This window comes from Tachypleus tridentatus, chromosome 11 (assembly GCF_004210375.1).
Source record: "Tachypleus tridentatus isolate NWPU-2018 chromosome 11, ASM421037v1, whole genome shotgun sequence".
Classification (NCBI taxonomy): Eukaryota; Metazoa; Arthropoda; class Merostomata; order Xiphosura; family Limulidae; genus Tachypleus; species Tachypleus tridentatus.
Window position 1 is genome coordinate 99,112,994 of NC_134835.1, and position 25,526 is coordinate 99,138,519.

The following is a 25,526-nucleotide window of genomic DNA, read 5'->3' on the forward strand; positions in this document are numbered from 1 at the left end:
GCACAACATATCATTTCCAATAGTGAGACATGATTATGCACAACATTCAAAGTCTATTTGAATTTTTGTATGTGATCATGCCTCACTGATAAAGATGAAACTTTGTACCCAAACAAATGTAATATTCCAGTAAGCAGCTATATCAAAAACTTTACATGTTTGATTACTAAGTGTTCTTGAAAAGAAAATACAGAAACACAGATGATTAAAAAAAAAAGTAGAAGCCCAATATTTTAAGAAATCAACAACAATTTTACTTTTAATTCAATTAATTAAACACAACATACAACACTATTTAAAATGTAAATCATCTTGATATATTTCTAAATTATTATTTAGATAAGTAGACACAACCAAACATGTCTGAAACATTGTCAAAACTGTTTCTCACAAGTTTTATCTGTGAAGTTCTGGAGTCGAATAACTATCGGAAATCTGTCTTATAAAATTATATATGTTGTATTAACAAGCTCACTACTGTAAGTTAATCCCAAATTATTTTTAATTATTAGTACCAGTTCCTTGTCAATGGGTGTGCTGCTGCATACCCTTTATTCTTAAAAATGGTAGAGGCAAGCTCCTGGTAATTCCTGTCATTATTCAAATATGGTCCTGCAAAACAATGAGTACATATTAATTATGAACATTGAGAACATTAACTTATGAATATTAGTCATCTCTTGATACTCAGTTTTTATATAGAAACATGTATGCATACTAACTTAAGAATAAATATTTTTACATATCCTAACTTTAAGTTGAATTACAATATATTTAAAGAAACACTTTCTTCCTTTGTAGAAAATCGACTACTTGTATAATCCTTAAATTGTAAGTGTAATTTTTTTATTTTCACTGATCACAAATTGTTTACATCACACATCTCAATTTCTAAAGGCAATTTGGTTTGATTTAAATTTTGCAATACTACACAAGGGCTATCTGTACTAGCTATTCTAAGTTAGCAGTGATAGATTAGAAGGAAAGCAACTGGTCAATACAACCCACTGCCAACTCTTAGAATACTCTTTTACCAACAAATAGTGGGATTGGCCATCATCTTGTAATGCCCCCACAGCTGAAGGGGTAAGCATGTTTAATGATAAGAATTTGAACTCATGATCCTCAGATTGAAAGCTGAGTGTCCTAATCACCATGCCTTTTAAAAATGAAACAAAAGTGATATATTAACACTTCCTAAACTTAAGACAAAATCTAAACTAAAACAAAATAAATCTTAAACACAAAAAAATAATGTCCTTACATATAATAATTAAATCAGGTTACAACCAGTACTTTTAAGAGAACTTTTAAAAACCCAAGTAAGTCATTATAAAGTATTTGGTTATGGCACAAACTTTTGGCTAAAAATCACAAATGACTGTTATTCAGGTCTAAACAAACAGTTTAATTCATTATAAAATGTATTTAAAGATAAAATATCAGAATGACTTTCACTACACAAAACAGTTTCAGAAGCTGTGCTATTTGTACCACTGCATGCTGTATGCCCTATTTAAGAGAAACATGGTTAATCCAATTATTTATTAATTCTTGGATTATTTGCAAGAAAGACAGAAAATACCTAATAACCATATCTGACTTAATCACATCAGTCTAAAATGAACAATGTGACCATACAAAAATGTAATTTGAAATTTGGATAGAGAAGTAATGAAATTTGATTGTTTTGTTTTTACAATTTAGACACAGAAGCAAAAAATTAGCAATACCTGCTTGTATTTTAAATACCAAAGATATCTTTAAAGCAAGATTATTTAATCTTAATATTACAGAAGCTCTTTCAAAACATAACAATGTAATCACACAACTAAGAAGCTTACAAACATATAGTAATGTAAAACAAATAAGTGGGAAGCTAATAATGGCACAACAATGCATAAGAATCTTAACAAGATATAATATAAATCAAAATGTAACAATGAATATCAAATATATGAACAGTCTTCCTAAAATTTAAAATGTATATTAAATATTTTAGAAGCCTGTTAAGATAACAACAATGTATCTGAAATACCTAAAAATATTTATTAAGATGCAATAATGCATATAAAAAAGTTATTACAACACGTCAGGTATTAAAGAATTAGTTATGAAAAATCCGTGCAATTTGATTTATGTTAGAAAGATGTTTTAAAACAGCTTTAACTTGAATGGGTAGAAAAACACTTAAGCCATTCCATCTCTTGTTTTTATACACAGTGAAACCAAACCTACCCTATTTCTTCCAATAATTTCAATATTTCAACTTCAGAATCATCTACTGAAGAAATTTATGTTTTCCAAATGAAACTGACTACTCAAAAGTTATTAAAAGCACAAAAAATGTTTAAAACTAAAATGTATAATAAACTAAAACTAGTCATAACAAACCTTCTTCCAACTCTTTCACATTTTCTCTTACTCTTTTCATGGCATCTCCACAGAATGTGCCTGCTATTTTCACCTAAAAACATTGTATATTTTTATGTAGTAAATGGAAAAAATTCTATCTTACTACAGAAATACTTTCTTTATCACAATGAACTAAAAATACTACATAAGAACAAATCTGTCTTGAGTAACAGAATAAAACTGAAAATTATTCAGAAAAGTATTGTACATAAAAAACTATTTCTACAGTACCTTTGTTGAAGGAGCTTAATTTTGTACATTTCTTGAAATATTAGAGACGTCCTTTGGGTTTATTATTTAAACCATAAGTATTTAAATTCTTGTCGCAAGAATCAAAAATATATAAAATCAGACAAAAGTTAATCAACAATAATTTAAATAGTGATAAATTGGTTTCAAAATTTTCTTTTCCTCTTTAATTTTTATCATGTATTTAAAAAAAAAAAGCATATATCAAACCATTCTTACAAAACAAAGCTAAAACAATAAAAAAGAAAAATTTTCAGGGCTGAAAACTGCAGTACACAGATTAAACTACTTCAAAATTAACATATAAAGAAAACTGGTCTTAAAAGCCTCTCACCAAGTATTGAGGCAAGACTTTAAAGACAGAAAAGGGCTTTGCTTAAGTAATGTAGCTTGAAAGTTAAAAAAAGGGAAAATTTAATAAATGAATAAATCAATATTTTAGAGAAGCCAAACACTGACTCCAGTATATATCACATCTTTATCTAAAGCAGATTTCTTGGGAAGCTTAAAGGTTTAGAGTAAGAGTTATTCTAAGTTAAAGAGGGTACACTAAACAAGTCTAGGAATCATAGGACTTTAATGTTGAACTGTTTCACAATATGTAGGGGTACAACTTGGCAGGATTTGGCTTTAGATGATAAAATTAAACTTCAGTATGGTATTGCATATTAGTAAGACTAGAAATGTCAAAAGATACAATAAAACTTCTCAAAGCTATTCAAAAGTTATTGATAAGAACTTATACGTGGAAGTGAAAAAAGAATGTACAATAGTATGTTAACTACACTATATCTAGGCCTTTCACCTAACATCAGGGCTATTTAGACTGGATGCAATATAACATAGTAAGATGTTGAAAAATTATTCCATATTACTAGATTTCTCAACAATAACTCTTGCAATGGGAGCTAGATTCAAATCAAATGTCATTTTTTGTTTTCTCATGTTCCAGTACAGAGTTAGAGTTACAAGTTTTTAACATTCTATTATTTATTTCCTAATTTATTTTATTCTATAAAGTATTAACTACTAATTTTTTGAATTAACTCATTTCTTTTATCAGAAGAACTGGTGAATCAGAGTGAGCCAAGTGACTGCAGCATAAAAGAGAAAGTACTACATTAGTAATTACAAGAATTTAAGGGAAAGTGAAGAAGAGGTTATATTAATATCTTTTACACCCACTCCTAATACCATGACCTTTCAAGGCCAGCTGGATACAACAGACATGATAAGATTATGATAGAAAGAAATGAGTTACTGTTATTTAACATGTTACAGAAAAAATAAAACATTAAGTTTACAGTGATTTAATGTAGATAAAACAATTCTAGAACTACCAACAACTTCTCAAAATCCTAGAGTGTAGAAAACACACAAGCACAATGCTACCTCATGATCAGCATACTTCAACCCAATGCAGTATGAACGAGAAGCTCTGGCCAAAACTGCTGTCATTGCATACACATCAATAGCAACATCAGCTAGTCTCCTCAATTCCATTTGGTGGTCAACAATTACCTATACATCAAATCTAATAATTAACTTGTACATTTTAGGCAGCAACTATATTTTCATTTATATTTGGCACTACAGCTGCTGATGCACATATATATATATATATATATATATATATATATATATGACACTACAGTTGCTGATACACACGTGGATATATATATTTCAGTGAAAATAATTATATTTTAATGAAGTAAAATAAGTAAAATTATAAGGAAGGACTGCATTAAAAACAGGAAATCCAAACCTCTGACTAATTATATAATTTGTTATTCTAACTCAAAAACAAGCTGAAAAAATAAATAAAACAAAAATGCTGCATCAACTGAAAAGAGACTGTGTATCCCCATATCCTCACCACTATGTGGGTCCTACTTCTACAGTTACCTCCAAAACCTAGGGTACATTTTATAATCCCACATTGTAGCTTGTACCCTGGGATCTTTTCAGTTGATGCAGGATTTTTGTTTCAGCTTGTTTTTGAGTTAGAAAAACAAATTATACACACACACATTATTGTATTTTACAGGATGTATACTTGCAGACAGAGAGCAACCACAACCTAATTCAATATTTTCTCCCCCCACTGAAAGCAAATTGTTTTTCAATGTATTACAATTTAAAGTTGGAAGTATCTACAAAATTACATATATTACTTTGCCATGTCTTGCTAGCACAAGCTCCACTCCATACTGTAACCTTGTTACTGAATATTCAAGCCATTCTGCTGGAACCTGGGAATGGAAAATAATATCAGGTTTACATAACATGATCTCATGAATAACATTAAAAGGAAAGTTAATGTTGTCACATGAGAACAACACAGTTAGCAAGAGGTTATAAATAAGTGTAACATAACTATCTTATGAGAGAAAATAAGTACCTAAGGAACCAACAATGCTACAAGATAAGAAAGTTATCACAGGTTGATTGAATAATATTAATACACAGCATGAATAGTGAACACATTTCCAAGATATATTATTTCCATAGAGAATGATTACATGGTAATATGATGAGTAAAAATGATAAAAATTACAATAAAAATATTTCCTGAAAGGTGATAAAATTTTGACAAGATTAAAACTATAAATCAGATGACAGAAAAATAATGAAGGCTTAAAGACAACAACACAATTACCTCAGGGGTTACTGAACACAGGTAATATAGTGACATATTAAGTCAAATAAACAGGAGAAATAAAGAAAGCAAGAACATGCTCATCTAGGATATGGTGATGAGCATGAATAACAAGGTTGTCATGGATACAAACACATGCAAAGAGCTCAAAATATGGTAACATGGAAGGAATGTGATTTGAAAACAATTTTTAAATGTGTTAAAATATAGTTACCAACAAGATTAACACAAAAACATGATTACCTGGAACAAATCTACAACACAACAAACGAATATACGTAAAGTGGCTGTTAAGAAGAGAAATATGTAGAAAGGTATGAGACAAAATCACAATTAGATGAACAAATGACTAAATAACAATAAAACATTAGCCTCATAAATGAAAGTAAAGTTGAAAAGAGATGGTTAAACACAGTTACAAAAACATTGACAAGAAAAACATACATTGCTGGATGATGAATTAGAAAAATATATTTAAAAAAAAAATTTAGCTGTACAGGTAAACTAAAAACCTACAATTACCCATGATAATGTATTAAAGAAACTGGATACCTGAGATACGATAAATCCTCTCACTACAGGAACTTCAAAGTGTGCATGTTATGACATTAGAGAGTTATATTAAAAACTTAAACTACTTTATCATCATTGTATACAAATAAACTTGTCATCAAAATGTTGTTAATAAATCAAATTTTATATTAGTTTTCAATTCTTAATTTTATAAGAAAATATTTAAAATGAGAATTGCAACATTTCTCTCGTGGTCTTCTTTCTCCAATTTATTTACCACACTTCCAAGAAGTACACTTAACGTAAATTACTCGTTATAATATAAATATTACTCAAGCATAGCATAATTTCTATAGTCTTCAATCTCATTTGTTCATGGACCCATGAACTAGAAAATTAGACAAACTTGTTAAACATGCTTATCATATTTTCTATTTCACAAATTGCCAGTAGTCACTTTTGGGTTTTGAACTTCGTCATTTAGAGTGTGTCCATAACCAGAGGGTTTAAAAACCTAGTCAACTGGGACATAAGGTACTAAGAAGCCTGGATACCCGAGATATGACATGACAGTATGGAACCTAGTTATTTACAGGTGTGCAAAACAAAACCATTATGTGGAGTATGATAAAAATAAGAGCCAGGTTAAATAAAGCATAACGATGGCTCCTTTAAACATGTCAATAACACCTGCTCCATGACAAAAAAAAAACCTGATTACATGAAGCATGATATGAAAATGGTGAAGTGTGATATTAACCCAAGAGTACTTAGTTGCCCAAGATACAACATTAAAATATAGCATACCAAAATTAAACCACAGCTATCCAATGCATGTTAAAACACAAATCTGCTCATCTGAGACACAGAACTTTGTTATTTAAGACATGACAAGTGCATGATTTCATCAGAAGTGATAAAAACATAATTACTCAGAGCCTGATGTGAAAAAAAATTTACGGTAACCTAGAAGATAAAAGCAAGAAATAAACATGAATATACATTATGTAATAATTTACAACAAGTCAGAACATATATAACCATAACTGCCTAAAGTTTAATGCAATAATGATACTGTAACCTAGAGTGTGATTAGAAAATTCAACAACATGGAAGGTGATATTACAGAAATAGAATAAGAAAGAGGGGGGGATAATATAAATAATATATTCACCAAAACTTAGTAGAAATAGTCTGTTGGTAATAAGATACATCTTACCTCAAAAAATGATATGCCAGAATACAATTGTATGTCAAATGAGACAAACGGGCTACTTCAGACAGACAATATATAACTTACTTGAATAGTCTGAAATATGTGCATATCAAAGTGTAAATACATTTTTTAAGAGTTGTAAAACAAACAACAAAAAAAGGATACACAAGAGATAGTGTTTTTGTTATCATTAACATTTTAAATAATACCAGAGACTAAATGTAAATGGTGAATAGCACTGGAGTATTAAAACCATTTTATGTAACAAAATCACTCGATCTCTGAAAAGAAAATTTGCCACATATTAAACACTTTTGGTGTTGAAAATAAAAGACTTCTTGATCAAGAACATTCTAAAAATCTTGATACCTACTCCTAAGGATGGATGTACATGTCCCCGCAAGTCCATTTTTAGTTTCACTCTGTCATTCTTTTGTTGGCTCCTCTGCAAAATCTTTTTAATGATAAAGCCTGGATTCATGAATGGGTTACGTAATTTTCTGCAAGAAATGCAAAACATAATCTGTTATTTGCTCTACTTTAAAAATTTTAAATGGATTGAGCTGGTGTTAATGGACTACTCAAAAAAGAAGGCTTATAGAGGACTATCCATACTAAGTCTAAAAAATGTACTTAGTCCCAATCCATCTAATGTTAAATTTAGTCCATCACTTCTGAAATCCGAGGAAAAAAACATTGATGATACTTTAAAGGTTTCCAACTAAGGATTTAAATGGAAATGTTTTCACTCTTTGCTATTTAATGATTTACAAAAATCATTATCCTTCATATCATACTACATTTATGACAAAACTGCATCATAATTACCATTATAATTTAGTATTGGTGCTTAAATAAAAGTGTCTTTCTGTACTACTGCAGATCGGCATTCTGACTATGCCCAAGGTTTCACAGATTAATTTAATCTAATGTTGCATAAAGTAATTTTAATTTGAGGGTAAGCTGGTAGAGATTCTGATGAGTAATAAAATTAAATCAGGTAAACATGTGCCCTGCATAGCTAATAAAAAGGGGAAAAATGTCTTATAGATTAATTTACTCTAATTCTGCCTAAACAAATTTTAAGTGCCATGTAGATACACCACTGCAAAGAAATTACTTGTATGAGTTTATAATACATATATATATTTACAAAAATAACTTTTCCCCTCAATACATCTGGAATATTGATTTTCTCTTCACTATATTTCTTCAAGACACTTTTTGTTTTAATGATTTTTTACAGTATTTCTTTAGGTATACCCTTCACTATGACAGAATTTGTGTTAAAATGTATGGGATATTTTCCTTTACCTAACATTTTTCTAAATTTTTTTTCTTATGGCATTTGATTTAATATCTAAAATTTTAAAATATTTGTTTTAATAGATTATTTTTGTATCAGTAGTGAATAACATTTAGATATTTAAAAGGAACTAATCAATATTAGTGAAGTACAATACTTCATCGAAAAGAATATAAACTGATTGGTATATTTTCCACAATGAGAATTTTCTTTACATGTACAATTACAAATTTACATAACAATGATTGCAAACAAAATAAAACACAATACTCCATATTTTACTAACCTGACAACATCATGAAGTTTGACCCCAGCATGTTGACATCCCACCAGGGAAATATAAAGTCGTAGAATCTCATTGGTTCCCTGCAAGAAACACGAGTACAATGATGCTTTTCAGAGATACTGCAGTATGATAGAAGGATTCTATACCACTTTCAATTGTATCATATAAAATTTATTTCAGTGAAGAAATTCTATTTAGGGTCTCAGATTGTAAAAAGAATGCAAATGTTATATAAATTAGATTGAATTTAGGACTTTTCAAAGAAAAATTATGCAATTGGAAACTGCAAAAATTGTAGAATTTAAAACTAATATCCACAAGTACTTTATGAAAAATATAGTATCAATGCATTTATTTCAAGTTATTTGTGTCATACTGAGGTATCCTTCAATAACAATGCTTTTTTGTACTGATGGCTAAAAATATATATTTAACCTAGCTTTGGGGTGGATGCATTCTTGCATTAATAAACTCTAGTCAGTTGGCTATTTTTGTTACAGGTGTCAAACTCAAGTTATTCAAACAAAACTTGTTACACAAAATACATCATTAAAATACAGTCTTCATATTTGAGAAGAAATATAAAATTTTGAGAGAATTTTTTTGGAAGGGTGAGAACCAAACTTTACTATTATTAGTATATACACGTATTATTTATTTAGATGCTAGAAGAGTTTAGCATTAACCAAAGCATATAATTTTTATATTCTTTCAATGGTAGTTTTTATGTAGCACATTTATCAGTGCACCTTTTAGGTAGTGTGGCATCACCCCTAATTCCAAACTACTTATAACAAAGAGACAGCAACCATTATTATTATTACTATATGCCACTTTTTTTTTTAAACACAATTTTTACTTTTTAACACCATGTGCTTAATGTTTTTAATATGATTACTTCTACTATTTTACATTTGGGAACATGAGTTAAAGTAAGAAGTAACACTTGTGGTAATAAAGTGAAAATAATTTCCCAATTTAAACACAAAAGAAAAAATTTCCTTCCTGAAGTGTTAAATATTAAAATTAAATAGTAACATGTTCATTGATACTTATATATAACATATATAGCTTTTTGCAAAATGTAGAACACAAAAAACGTAATATATCACAAAAATTTTAGGAACCCATATATTCTCTGAAACTACTGTTAATTATAAGGCTATTTATATCACCTCAAAAATCATCATAATTCTCGAGTCTCGGAGATACCTCTCAAATGGGTAGTCTTTCATGTAACCAAGACCTCCAAGAATCTGAAGACATTCACTAATACTCCACCATGCAACTTCTGAGCTAGCAACCTGCATAAGAAATATGCTGAAAATAAGTCTAACATATAAAATAATTTTTAATAAAGATTTTGTAATTGAACAGTTAGTAATCTTAACATGTGAAAACACAAAGTGTAAGCAATTACAACAATAGCAGATAACTGTTTTACTCTTCAATGATTTTTTTTCTGACAATACATTAGCTGTTTTATATAAAATTGTACAAGTTTAGTTTTCATTCATTTCCTAGAATTAATGAAAAAGTACAGTGTTTTATGATGAAAGATGAATAATCCTGCTCAGAATGAGGTACAAACTAGTTATTAATGAAAACAACCTATAAAGAACATTTCCAAGCATTTCTCAGACATTGTTCCTACACAACAATATAATTTGATGTTTTTAAGCCATTTAAAAATAATAAACTCATTACAGGATGTATTTAACAATAATGATTCATCTAATCTTTTAAATTTCAAACAAGCAAAGAGAAGGCTCCACTGTAACAATTAGTTTCCTAACATACTTCATAACATAAATCAAATGTAATGCATTCTGGGATAGAAAGTAGAGAATAGAGAATTACTAATCCTATAACATTCACAAGCCTATCTTTAATAGCAATAAACAGGTTACTTTTGTTACTAGCCAATTTATATAAATGTACCCCAGGCCAATTATCTGACTTCACTTCTTTTCTTTCTGCAACATATTTTTTCAGCATAGTTAAGTATTACCTTTATTTTTCTTATATTTTTTTAAGAGTCAGAAGTGTGGTATCCTAACTATTCGTGTATAGCTGTCATCAGCAAAAAATTTCAATTTTAATATTACAGTCTTTACATTACTCTGAAACATTGTACCTTGCAAATGCTTAAAATAACAATATATATGAGTACTGAGTTACATCATATCAAGAATATATGTAGTTTGTTGGAAATAAATTACCACTAGAATTAGCTTATCACAAAAGTTGAGAGAGAAAAATGCAGTAAATTCAAAGATTGAATATTCGTAAGTAATGAAAATAATTTTTAAATTAATTGGTCTTTAATTTTTCAAACTAGAAGATATCTTGAGAAAAAAATAAATATGTATGTATTTATTACACTGGGGAACACTTTTTCAGTAACTTTGATTTGCATTGGATATTTTAACTGATTCTGAAGGAGTTTTAGGCGCTGATTTCAAATCTGAAATTAGTTTTTCTCTACAAGCTCTAGTTTGTATGCAATTTGAGGTTAATGAAATTGTACAAATGTGAACTTGCGTAAACCATGTATAAGCATTTTCACGTCTATATATATAGATAGCTTCTAATATTTTGATCATTCTTCTTTTGTTTCAGATCAAACATGGGTTCCAAAAATAGATATCATTGCAGAAACAAGCCTGATGCCTTCTGCTACATATGTGGATGCTACACACTCAATCGTCAGAGACGTAACATATCCTCGTTCGTCAAGCGTGCCTACAAGGCATATTTTGAAGTTCATCTTGGTGATCAAGATGTTGTGTGCCACAATTGTGAGGAAATGCTTCGAGACTGGACCAAAGGAAAACGCAATGGTTTGCCTTTTGGTGTTCCAATGATTTGGCGCGAACCCACCAACTATGTAACTGACTGTTATTTCTGCAAGGTAAACACAACGGGTGTTGGAAGAAAAACCGACATAAGATTACGTATCCGAACATTCCCTCAGCTATTCAGCCTGCTCCGCACTCTGAAGAAGTTCCTGTTCCAGTTTTCAAAGGCTTGCCTTCATTGGACGATAAAGACATTGGACATGATACAAGCAAACAAGACAGTTGTGACAGTGAATTGTCAGAAAAGTGTACACAATCGGAAAACTGTTCTTCAGACACTGAACCTTTCCCCTTCCCCAAGCCTCTTCCCCAGGCTGAACTGAATGATTTAGTGCGGGATTTAGGTCTTTCAAAGAAAGCAGCAGAGCTTTTGGCATCAAGATTACAAGGCAGAAATCTTGTTGATCACTCTGTTAAAGTATCATATTTCAGAAAGCGTGACCAGCTTTTAGTGACCTTCTTTTCAGAAGACAGACAGTTTGTTTACTGCCATGACATCCAAGGGCTTCTCAAAGAACTGGGTGTACCTTACTATAGTCCTGCTGAATGGAGACTCTTTTTAGACAGTTCAAACGCAGTCTAAAGTGTGTTCTTTTACATAATGGGAATGTTTATGGAGCAGTACCTGTCGGTCACTCAGTGAATTTGCGGGAAGACTATGATGATATGAGAATGGTCATGGACTTATTAAAATATCATGAGCACAATTGGATCATTTGTGTAGACTTAAAGATGGTCAACTTTCTTCTTGGAAAACAGAAAGGTTTCACCAAGTTTCCACGTTTCCTCTGTATGTGGGACAGCTGAGCACGAGACAGACATTGGGTCCAGAAGGACTGGCCTATTCGTGACACCCTTGAAGCAGGCATGCCAAATATCATACAAGACCCAATTGTAAGCAGAGATAAGATCATCTTTCCTCCTCTTCACATCAAATTAGGTTTGATGAAGCAGTTTGTCAAGGCACTGGAAACCGAAGGTGAATGTTTCCAACACATCATCACAGCTTTACCAGGGATATCATTTGAGAAGATCAAAGCAGGCATGTTTGATGGCCCACAGATTCGAACCCTAATTCGTGATGATCAGTTTGTTGCTAAGATGACCGCTTTAGAAAAGGCAGCATGGTTATCCTTTGTGGCAGTCGTTCAGAACTTTCTTGGAAAAAATAAGGCGGAGAACTACAGTGAACTTGTGAACAGAATGCTCCTCGCTTTTCGTGATCTCGGGTGAAACATGAGCATCAAGCTTCATTGGTTGAACAGCCACCTTGATAAGTTCCCTGACAACCTGTTGGCTGTGAGTGACGAACAAGGAGAACGATTCCACCAAGACCTAAAGGTCATGGAAGAACGCTACCAAGGGCGCTGGGACAAAAGTATGATGGCTGACTACTGCTGGAGCATTAAACGAGATTGTCCAGATGAAGTGTACAAACGCAAAAGTTACAAACGCAAATTCCTACCTGAATAAAATACACAAACAAATTGATAAGCTATTCCTATAATTTCCTATAATAACGAAAAATTAAAAAATAAATAAAAATGTCAAATTGCATAAAATCTGTAGCTTGCAGACAAAAATCGACTTCAGATTTGAAATCAACACACTCAAATTGACTATAGAAAGGTCTTTTTTTAAATGCAACAAAATGAGTGTTCCCCAGTGTTATTATTAGAGATATAAAAAAAAAAATCACTTACCTTGACCATAGCTGCCTCCATAGAACAATCAGGACTCTCCAGTGAATCTAATAGTCCAGCTGTTAAATATGCCATGCTCTCTACAGCATAAATATTACATGTTATCTTTGCTATCTTTTCCTGCAAAACAAGAAATTAAAAAAAATTAAAGCAACACATCTGATACAACTGTGTAATAATAATCTTAGAGTAAGTTTTACATTACAGAATGAGTGTTTAGACACATCTTCACTTATTATTGTTTCTTTATATCATTCCTCAATTGATTAAAATTGATTGTTCTCATGCTTGTTTGATTTATGCTAGGTTTGGTTTGTTTGAAATTTTGTGCAAAACTACATGAGGGTCATTTGTGCTAGCCATCCCTAATTTAGTAGTGCAAGACTAGAGGGAAGGCAGCTAGTCATCACCACCCACTGCCAACTGTTGGGCTACTATTTTACCAAGGAATAGTAGGATTGACCATCACATTATAATGCCCCCATGGCTGAAAGGGCAAACATGTTTGCTGTGACAGGGATTTGAACCTGTGACCCTCAGAGTACGAGTCGCGTGTCTTAACGTTTAAAGTCTTTATAGATTTAATACTCTCATTATAGTGCGTATATTCTTTCAGTTAACATTATAAGCCTCTCACATACAAAACATCATATTTTAGCAATTTTAACAAACTAAAGATTTGTCAATGATTATGTTGAGTATTTGTTTTGAATGTGAAAAGCAATTTACATTAGTATAAAAATATTTTTCCTCATCTCAAATATCTCAATTTCCTTTGTGTAATCACTAAGTACATTAAAGTTTTTCTCCAGTAAAACTTTATATTTTATCTATTAATTTCTCTACCCTATCTCAAAAAAAGATTAATCAATTTAACCAACTTCTGCCACCACCGACAACAAAAAAAATCAAATTAATTTAAATTACTCATTTTTTTTTTTACTTTCTAGAATGACTTCAAATTGTAGCATGAAACTACATTCATCTATCCCAAGTAGCTTTAAGCTTGTAGTGGTATACATCTATTTATATATTAAATTTTTAATTTATTGTCCTTTGAATCATGCCCAACTAATATCTGTGCCATCATAAGCTGTAAATCACTAGGGGTATGTACAGTTCACTTTATGCTATTACATTACATTAACCACAAGCTACTAAGAGGTGCTTTCTGTGCATGCCCTGTGAGACATTTTTATTATATTAGCATTTATTTTACCTAATCTGATCTGAGCCTAAAATATCCCCATTTCTATATTTTAGTTATTTGCTATCACTTGTGAAGGGCAGTTAACCCTACGTTTTGATACTAATGGCAGTAATGCATTGAAAAAATTTTATTTAATTAGATGATGCACCAAAGAACAAAGAATAATAACATGCAAAAAGCAGACAAATTCCCTTAACTATCACAATTTCTCTGGTTTTCTAAACCATGTAACAAGCACCATTACAAATTCATTCAAGCTAGTTATTAACTTTCCCACAGGATTGAAGGTTGTATTTTGAGGGAAATTGAGGAGTTTCTGTTCAGAATACAACATTATACAATACTTCATTTGACAGATGAAACTTTGATTTTCTACTGATCACGAGTAATATGTATTTAAGTGTATGAGTCTGATCTTCTATTTGATAGTTGTGTCATCAAACAAAATTTAAGGCTATAAAAATTATGGTTTGTCTGAGCAATGGCAATTTATTGTTAGTAATTTATGTTTAATTTCATATGTTTTGGAGGAGTGGTGGATAAAATATAGAACATGAGATGCCTAGGGGAAATTCAGAATTTTTTTAAATACTGCATTGTAAAATTAAGAACCTAAAACTTATACACCATTAAAATATGGATTATTAGTTAAGATTTTATGTTATACTAATTGGTACAACATAAACAAAATATAGCTCAATAAAATTTTGAATGTAAGATATTAAAAACTTAGTGTCACATGCAATAAAGGATATTTAGGAAAAGTGAGTTAACCAGTATTGTGTTGTTTGTCAGTCAGTCAGTGAACACTAAAGTGAAGTCACATAGAGGATGCTTAATGTTGCAATTTGTACTGTTGTGACATCTGTAAAATGTGCACAGGCCATGAATCATGAGAAGAATCATACATTCTTCTACACACTGCATATGACTTCAAAAGCAACAACTTTTGTAATTCTCAACACTGGACTTGTTTACTCTTTGACAATAAAACTTTTGAGGATATTGCACAAGCACATTTAGTTTAAATATATTATCTGGATAACTTTAATCTGAAGTATTATATACCAACCACTTTATTTGATAACTATGGAGTAAATATCATATAATGCAAATAAGGGCAATAACACAATAAAAATAATGTTTTAAATTTCTTCTATATTCAGAAACTTACTTTTCCATATCTTGTTTTTTTTTATTTTAGTTTTAATTGCTAGAAGTTACTTTATATATAAGCAAGAGGTGGATAAACTTAAAAAATAATTTTACAACTAAAAAGGTTTATGTTTTTCATAATGTAAATTAAATTGATTTTAAGCTTCTCTTATTAAGTTTGTTTTTAGGTTTAATTTTCATTTATGAGTATAGAATCAAAATATTGTTGAATCATACTTTTCTAAATCTCCATTTGTTCATGAAATGTACTTAACATTAACTCTTTGTTAAAATTAGGAGAAAATAATGTTTGATAAGTTAAAATTTATGAAAAGAGAGACTTAAATGGTCTTACTTTATGGTTCATATGAAACACTGAGTAGTTTATTTTTTAAATTCACCTGAATCATGTGAAAATCTGTAAGAGGTTTTTTGAATTGAACCCTGTTGATAGCATGTTCCACAGTTACACCTAGAGAGAAATCATTGATATTGTGAGTACAAAGTTAGTTTTTATCTGATAACAACATGAGCTTATAATTCTAAAAATACTCATTCATCACAAGTCTGCAACTCATTTAAAATATATGTATCTGTATATAAAAGTTTAGTTTTAATTTAAATATATCACTGTGAATAAAACAATTTTGAAGAACTAATTTAGTGATATCTGTGTAAAGTAAAATGGTTAAAGCTTTAATTTAAAATTAATATTACTGTAAACAACATACTAGAGTTTTAATATAGATATACAGTCATGTGAAAAAGTTAAGACACCCGATGAAAGCCTGTGTATTTTTGTAACAATTTTGGATATATAGATATTTAATCTCAATTTTAAGAATACTGAGAGATTATAGGAATATAACTAAACAATTAAACCTGAAGAAAATACTTTTCAAGATCTTCTGTAAATATAATTCTACAAAAATGCATATTCTACCTGAGATAAAACCCATAATAAAACACCCCACATTTATTCCCACTTAAAATGGCTCAACTCACACACAGGTATATCACATCAGGTGCACATGATTAGAAGATCATTACTCAGCATTTTGAATGAGGTTTGCCCTATTTAAACATCAGACATTTAGTTTAGCGAGTTCCTGACTGTTGAAGTGAGAGTGAGCACCAGGCTGAGAGCAAAAGAGCTGTCTGAGGCCTTCAAAAGAAAATTGTAGCAGCTTATGAGTCTGGTAAGGGATTTAAAAAGATCCCAATAGATTTTGAAATCAGCCATTCCACTGTCCGGAAAATAGTTGACAAGTGGAGGGCTTTCAAAACAACTGCCAATATGCCCAGGTCTGGTCATCCAAGCAATTTCACTCCGAGAGCAGACTGCAAGATGCTAAAAGAGGTCTCCAAACACCCTAACATGTTATCATGGGACCTACAGCAGGCTCTGGCTACTGTTGATGTGAAAGTACATACCTCTACAATCAGAAAGAGACTGCACAAGTTTACTTGCACGGGATATGTGCAAGGAAGAAACCTTTGCTCTCTAAGAGAAACATCAAGGCCAGACTGAAGTTTGCCAGAGAGAATGTAGACAAAGACCAGGATTTCTGGAATAATGTTCTTTGGACAGATTAGTCCAAAATTGAATTATTTGGACACCAAAACAGAGGACATGTTTAGCGTAAACCAAATACAGCATTTCAGGAAAAAAACTTCATACCAACTGTGAAGCATGGAGGTGGAAGTGTCATGGTTTGGTGCTGCTTTGCTGCAGCAGGACCTGGACAGCTCACAATCATAGGATCCACTATGAAATCTACTGTGTATCAGAGGGTGCTTGAGGATCATGTGAGACCATCTGTACGAAAATTAAAGCTGAAACGGAACTGGACCCTTCACACGACAATGACCCAAAACATACCAGTAAATCCATCAAGAACTGGCTGAAAACTAAGAAATGGAGAGTCCTGGAATGGCCGAGCCAAAGCCCAGATCTTAATCCCATTGAGATACTGTGGGGTGACTTGAAACGGGCTGTACATGCAAGAAACCCCTCAAACATCTCACAGCTGATAGAATTCTGCATTGAGGAATGGGGCAAACTTTCTTCAGACCAATGTCAGAGACTGGTAGATGGCTACAAGAAGCGTCTCACTGCAGTTATTTCAGCCAAAGGGGGTAAACACTAGCTATTAGGGGGTAGGGTGTCCTAACATTTTCCTCAGTTAGAATATGCATTTTTGTAGAATTACATTTACAGAAGATCTTGAAAAGTCTTTTCTTCAATTTTAATTGTTTAGTTATATTCCTATAATCTCTCAGTATTGTTGAAATTGAGATTAAATAGCTATATATCCAAACATGTTACAAAAATACACAGGCTTTCATAGGGTGTCCTAACTTTTTCACATGACTGTATATCTGTATGAAATACAAAGTCTAAGGGTTTAATTCAAAGATATCTCTGTGAATAACACCATCCTAAAATATTAATGTAAAGACATATCTGTATACAGTACATGACTGAGGTTTTAATTTCAAAACACTATCATTCTTTTTAAAGAGCACAAGCCAACAACATGAAGTTAAATATACCATTGTCAAACATCACTGTTAAAATCAAAATCTTAGAACTATAAAATGATCTCTCAGTTAACATTCCACAGTAAAGTCTTACCACTCTGACAAAAACCTGAGCACACAGACTAAAAATATAAAATCTGTGGACATAATTTAATGATGATCTCTCTACAAACACAAAGTCAATCTGAACATTTTGTAACTCAAAAGAGCATATATCAAACATGCCTTCAGTAGGAATCAATAAATAGGGAAACACTTCGATCAAGCTGAAATTCCAAATTATATAATTCTAGCTTTGGAAAAATCACCTGCTGGTTACATTTCAAGTTTGCTTTTAAGTATAATATAGCTACACTTGAACAACATATTTTTCAAAGAAACAAAAACTCATCAAGCCAATAAACTCTAAACTTTTAAAACTTTGTGTACTTAAATCAGGCTTGATATGGCCAGGTGGTTAAGGTACTTGACTTGTACTCTGAGAGTTGCGGGTTCGAATCCTTGTTGCACAAAACATGTTCACCCTTTCAGCAGTGGGAGCATTATGATTTGATGGTCAGTGACATTATTAGTTGGTAAAAGAGTAGCCCAAGAGTTGGCAGTGGGTGGTAATAACTCTGTCTTCCTTCTCGTTTTACACTGCTAAATTAGGGAAGACTACCACAGATAGCCCTTTGTGTGAATTTCAAAAACAAACAAACATAATTAAATGTCCTGCTTGTAAGTGCAGTCTGGTATTCAACTATATACATTATTGGTTTTATTTATTTGTTGAATTTTGTGCAAGGTAGGCTATCATGTCTAATTCTTAAGTGATATATTAAAGAGATAGCAGCTATTCAATACCACCCATTGCCAACTCTTATGTTATTCTTTATCAGCAAAAAATGGGATTACCTACAATGTTTTAACCCTCCCAAAGTTGAAAGAACAATTTCTGGCAACAAGTACAAAACTACACAATGAGCTATCTTTGCTTTCTACACCATGGGTGGATTAATGTTAGAGTAAGGGTTGTATGCTTTAACAAAAACATTTCTTGCTTTGTATAAAAAGATGAAACTACTGCTTCAACCTATCTCACAATAATTTTGTATATCAAAACACAGGTTAACACTACCATACCCAAATGTGTGCATTTCACCTCAAGAACAAAAATTGCACCATTGAAATAAAAACAAAAAATAAACTGTTGTTCTTCCATGCTTTAAAGATGTATACACACACACACAAACATATTTCAGAGTTAAGATATATTCAATAAAAACTTTTGATTTCAAAAACAATTTTTTAAAATCATAAATGCTGATTTATATTGATTCCAGGAAGCTTAGAACAAAATCATTAGGGCATGTGTAAATTTCCAAAATTTCTTCTGCACAGGAAAAAAAGTCATAATAGTTTTGGAAACAAAAATCACTTATATGGTATTGTTAATTGAATAAAACTGTAGTTTTATTGATTTTAGCCAATTATGGTTTCTCAGTTTTGGTTGTAGCAATGTGATGTAATTATCTATACCTCAGATTCTGAGAGAAAAGTAAAGCTCCAATTTAACCATATAAATCAAAATAAATTATAGTTCAATGGAGATTACTATACCTGCCAGAAAAAGTGATAGAAGATTGGCTTATTTATATAGCCTTGATTTATTTTATTTTGTAAGCTTGTGAAATGGTCACTTCATCATTTTACATTTCATTTGGACCATAACATTGCATTCTGAAAATTAATTGTGTTTTTTAGTGGTACAGGATGAGGTATGGTTACCTAAACCACTTTGCACCTGATTTTATAGTTTTATAAACAAGACTGCTATAACAGACCTTGTTTATATTAGGATTTACTGGTTTTAAAGTAACCACTTGAATAGGTAAAGAAAATTCCTGAATAAAAATGTAAAAAATATATACAAATGAATATAAAATGGGCTTAAAAAATTATTATGTACAGCGATTAAAACCCTTTGATTAACAATCTAAAAAAGTGACATTTTTCTTATAATTTTGGAAAGGTAATAAATTCATTTTTATTGTTTTCCAGTGATCACAATCATAGGAACACTGCATGTGATTTTTTGAATCAAAGCAAAAATAGAATTTACAGTTTTATAATATTCATTCTTTATAGAAAAGTTTTCAATAATTTAAGAAGACAACAATCAGTAATTAAAACCTAGAAGTGTACACATTTTTATCTGCTTCTTAAAAGAAAACATTGCAAAATTTTTCATATTTTTAAAGCTGTAAATTTCTATAAATATCAACAAATAAAGATATATGTGGAACTACAAGTTATATAGAAAATTATTCAAGTTTCCACACTGTTTCATCTAGCTATTTCTTTTCCTAATGCAATGAAACAAACCATAGACAGGTGAACATAATGGTTACACCCTAGTGTGGTGGAATTAAACTTCAAAGCTTGATGTGAACTCAAAGTGAGTTTGACATAAAACTTTAGTTTTTATAGTTATTTGATTTTATCACTTTTGTGCCTTTCTGTACAAAATAAGCAGCAATGAAAACTACTTCAGGGTATAAATACAAGCACTTACCAAGTAATTCTTTTAGAAACCCAGCTGCTGAACTACCCATGCTAAACCTTCCACTATTAAGAATATTCATAGCAACCTACAACAAAAGTAAGCTTTAAGATAGTTCTGAATATATAAAATGAAAACATTGAACCTTCAACATTTATTAGCAAAGTACTTCTGGAGAGATACTTATGGTATCCATATTGAGTGACATTACAATTTAATGATGAATTATAATTTCTGATTTCAAGAGTAAGATTTAATAATTTAGTATGATTAACTAAAACTGAGCCATAATAAAAACAAAATTTCAAGTTGAGACAAAAGTTAATATTGTGATAGTTCACATGGATTCTGTGCATAATTTCTTATATATTGAAATGGATTTGGAACATTAACCAAATCTACTGAAAAACTTGAACATTTACATAGTATCTTTTTCACCAGCAGTAATTTTCATTAAAAAACTCTTTCCTTTTTTTTTTAGAACACTTTGTTGGGTTAATTAATTTGAATAAGAGAAAGACAGACGTAGAATTCAGGGTGAGATCTCACTCCTCCTCACCAAATGAATTGTTATTCAAACATATTAGTCTATAATATCATTTTGTATGTCTGTACAAAGATGTCCGAGTACTTCATTTGGGATATGTTGAAATTGTTCATTGTATAATATGCTAAATAATTGTGATATTAAATAAATTAACTCTATTAATGAAAGTAATACATATAAGCATCCTTATTCATGCATTTAATCTTTTATATTTCTCCTTTACACGACATGGTTGTTTTATGCAAATAAGCATGCGACAACCCTCCACCAGTAAGAGCAATTTGCTTTCCTATCACAGCTGGCACCCTCTTTACTGTGAAATCCAACCTTCATTTTGAGATTAGACAGGAAAAAAACATGAAAAAGTGGTGAAGGATGGAAAATATGAGAGGATGTATCAATTGCAAATATATTTTCAGTGTAGGAAAAAATTAAATTTAAATATGAAATTCTATCTCTTCTCACATAATAGCAAGAATCCCACATTGGAGAGACCAGAGTAAAAGGTATATAGATGAGCACACTTTGGAAAGTGTCCTAAGAATGCCATCCGAGTGTCACTTGTTAGAACAGCACGTGTGGGAAGCTGCACCACACCTGAAACAGTTATACTCTTTGTTTATTGTGATCATGTGTGTTAACAGGCAGAAATGGATATTTATTATTCACTCCACAGTAGGAGGAAGGTTCCCACTGTTTTCATTTTAAAACAAGGAAAAAGTAGTGAAAAACAATCTGTTCAGTCTTGCTAGAAGGGCATGTATAAAGATGCACATAAAACATTTCACATGAGAACCTAACAACTATGCAATGGTAGGAGGGGAAGAAGTACAATGTGGTGATTCACTGAAATCCAAAACCAGATGGACCTCTTATGGTGGCTGGTCTAGCTACTTTTCAAAACCAGATCTCCTGAGAACCAACCTTTAGGAGGTAGTGGGATAAGGGTCTCTCAGCCAATTAGTACATCCACTGGCTGGTCAAGCACCTATCCAACATCAAATCTTCTAGGAAGTGACCTTCAGAATATGGTAGGATAAGGGGGTTCCCCAGACAGAAGAGTGGATCATCTCCAGCATATGACCAGGTACGTACAAGTACTTTCAATATGGTCTGCATTTGGAGGAGGATTCTACACCATCTACACCAACACAGCACCATTGCTCTATCCTTTACTGAGTGGATTCAAGTACATTCAGGAAGCATCTATGTTCTACCACCCCAACAGCTAAGAACTTATAGGTTGCAAGAGAGAGATGGGGAGCTCAGTGGAGAGTCCAGAAGAATGCTACACTGGAGACTATGTAATGGAATAATACCTTACAAATCAGAAACAATAGAAGGTATTACACAAGGCTGAACAATACCCAGTAATGATAGATATGAAAGAATCATTGTTGAATAGTTGAGAAAAAAACTGAGACACGATAAATATTTGGATGAGAAGGAAGGTAATAATCATGGTGCAAAGACCAACACCAAAAAACACACCATTTTCTCCAACATACCACGAGGGAAGAAGGTCATATAAAATGAGAAAAGGTGGAACCTGCATTTGCAGATACTGGACATAAGCCATGCAGGAAGCTGAAGTGTAGCAATTGCAGGTTGACACACTAGTGACTGAAGTAATGGAGGAGGGATTAAGAAAGAGGAAGAGGTAACAAACATGCTGGCTGAAGGATGGTAAGGAATGGAAGCCATGTTTGAGCTGACCAGTAATGTGCTGTCAGAAGGATACTATTAATGGTGGACTGGATGATAGTATCTTGGGAATGAGATGGATTGAAGGGTAGGTAAACAGTTAAAATTGGTCAAATCATAGTTGAAGGCATCTATTTGTAAGGACAAATAATGTGGTATTGGGAATCAGAAAAGGGTAAGTTGATATTGAGATGAGTGGCAAATACCTCCAGACATGAAGTGTCCCACACATCTCATAACCACAGTAAAACTTGGGAATTAATGTGCATTGCTGTTTCAACTGAAGACAAGTGAGCCGAAGTTTTCTGAGAAACCATACTAAATCCAATTCCTAAGAGAAGCATCTGTAAACAGATGCAATTTAGGTCTTGGAGGTGGAAGATGAACACACACCATGGTGTTGTTTCTGCCAAGTTGCCAAAGAAAATTAAATTGTAGTGAAGGAGGGAAATGAATAATGGAGACCAGAAGGTCTCAGCAAGGTTCTACTGATCATGCAATATCTACGGAAGAGTGTGCATGTGAGTACAACCAAAGGGAATAAGGGCTTCCATTAAAGTCCACATCCCCAAAAGAGAAATAACTTTGCATGCAGTAAATATACAAGAGGATTGGGCTTTGAGTATAATGTGTTCCATCAACCATAGAAGAAATGGAGAAGGCCAGGCCTAGATGAAAAATAATCTCTTATGGATGATATCAGAGAAATGAGGACTTTAACAATTTTATGAGCTATCCCACACAAGTTGCTTCTTGACAAAGAACTGAGTGTATTGGTGAGTGGTATGTTCGGATGAAGCTTATGATAACCAGTTATCCATGTTATGATAAATGCATAAATCTTGTGGTTGAGATTTCTTCCCAATAGAAAATGTGTGGGGGAGACATCAAACAGAAAAGTAATGCGTGGAACTGATAAATATGACCCTCTGTATACATAATGAAAGTACTATCTAGATGATAAAGCAATAGGGATGTGGAGGTAAGCATCCATGGACTTAGAGAAAGTGCCCCAACAGTGTGAGGAATGACTCCATGGTGAAAGGAGGAAGGTCAATAAATCAGCTGAAGCATGATAAGTTGAGCACTAAATAGTCTTTCATTGCTTTAGGAAATACAAATAGCCAGAAGTAAAATCCCGGAGGGGAAAGACTAACAGGTTCTTTAGCAACCTTGAAAAGAAGTGTCTATACCTCATTAGAAAGACACTGGCACAATGTAGGATCCTGAGGAGTAGGGGAGGATAATGGATGTGTGGGTAAAGGAAAATGGTTGAGGAATTGAAATGACAAACATTCTAACAGTACCCAAATCAACCACAGATTTGATGCAAAAATGTGCCATTGTTGCATAAATCTGACCAAGCATGATCCTACCTTGCCAGAACCCATGGAGTAATCACTAGTACCACTGATAGCATGGGTTTTGGTAGTGAATAATCTGACAACTCGCCACCAAAACACAGGAAAGAGAAACATATGGAGGAAAAAGGAGAACAAGAAACAAGAACACTTGAAGGCTGTAACAGTTGAGAGATCAAATAAGAAATAGAGGAGCTTTCAAGCACCCTTCAACTGTAACTCCAAAGATTCAGAAAGATTTCCAAAAGTCAACCTACACAGAAAATAGTCATCTGAAGATCTCATAAACAGGTTGTAGGCAGGTGCACATTAGTCAACACAGCATCCCTAATCAGGAGATTCCAACAACAGAAAGGCCATGTCTGGAGGGAAAGAGTCAAGGAAGATAAACAGGCAAATGTGGAGAAAATAAAGAGATGAGTATTTTCCAAAAAACCCAAGGGGTATCAATGGATAGGCTCTGTTAGGAGTGAGTGGAGAAAAATAACTCATGGGGATAGTTAAGCTCACTGAAATTTGGAAAAGTGGGAGAGAACCTTACAGAAATATGGTTTGAACACCAATCCTGAATCAATAACTCCAGCAGTTTGAAGACCAGAAATGGGAAATTCACTTGATAGCACATTAATGCATATTGACCCAACACTCAAGGGAGATGGATCCACAAATTGGTCAGTGTGAACCCTGATATATTAAGAAGAGGGGAGGAAAAAGGTAATAAGAGTAAGGTGCTAAAGTGTAGAAGGGAAGGAGTCACACAAAACTGAGGATAATGATAAAAACCTCTGTAATACCATACCCAGGAAGGCCAAGAGTGACCTGAGAGTATCCACAGGAGAAAATTAGGACTGCACTGCATAGGAAGGTCTTTCTAAACCTTCATTATCCTGTTTAAACTTCACAGGAAAAGGGATGCCATGTCTGGGTTCTGGAGAAGCTGTTAGCTGTATGATGAATTCAAATTTCCTTCTGCCTAAAGCCAAGATCAACTTAGTTAAAGGTATGGAACCTGAAGCACGAGACACAGCAGTTGTCTTAGTAGTTTTCACTACTGTAGTGAGTTGAAATTTCTGGGTTCATAATCAACTGTGGGGAATTTCTGAAGTAGTAAAAAAAAATATTTTCAGTCATTTGTTTAACTGATATTAAAAGAATTGAAACAAATCTATTAAGGAGAAAAACTGCCAAATCAAAATGTAAACAGACGTGCTCTACGTCTTCAACACAAGCAAATTTTTGCAGTCATAATTTC

The 25,526-nt window shown here is 32.2% G+C and overlaps 1 protein-coding gene across 3 annotated transcripts in view; it reads right to left on the reverse strand.

Moving 5' to 3' along the window:
• Positions 1 to 231: 231 nt before the first annotated feature.
• The window catches only part of LOC143232882 (complex I assembly factor ACAD9, mitochondrial-like), a 53,803-nt gene continuing 28,508 nt past the window's right edge, over positions 232 to 25,526 (reverse strand). For 2 of the 3 annotated variants that reach the window (XM_076468891.1, XM_076468892.1), the window contains 10 exons: positions 20,675 to 20,750; positions 15,975 to 16,045; positions 13,209 to 13,328; positions 9,820 to 9,948; positions 8,645 to 8,724; positions 7,426 to 7,552; positions 4,839 to 4,916; positions 4,057 to 4,185; positions 2,395 to 2,467; positions 232 to 612 (listed from right to left, as the gene is read on the reverse strand). In XM_076468891.1, coding sequence (XP_076325006.1) covers positions 509 to 612; positions 2,395 to 2,467; positions 4,057 to 4,185; positions 4,839 to 4,916; positions 7,426 to 7,552; positions 8,645 to 8,724; positions 9,820 to 9,948; positions 13,209 to 13,328; positions 15,975 to 16,045; positions 20,675 to 20,750 — 987 coding nt within the window. In that variant the 3' untranslated portion in view covers positions 232 to 508. The remainder of the gene's footprint in view (positions 613 to 2,394; positions 2,468 to 4,056; positions 4,186 to 4,838; positions 4,917 to 7,425; positions 7,553 to 8,644; positions 8,725 to 9,819; positions 9,949 to 13,208; positions 13,329 to 15,974; positions 16,046 to 20,674; positions 20,751 to 25,526) is intronic. The other variant, XM_076468893.1, reaches the window with a different exon arrangement.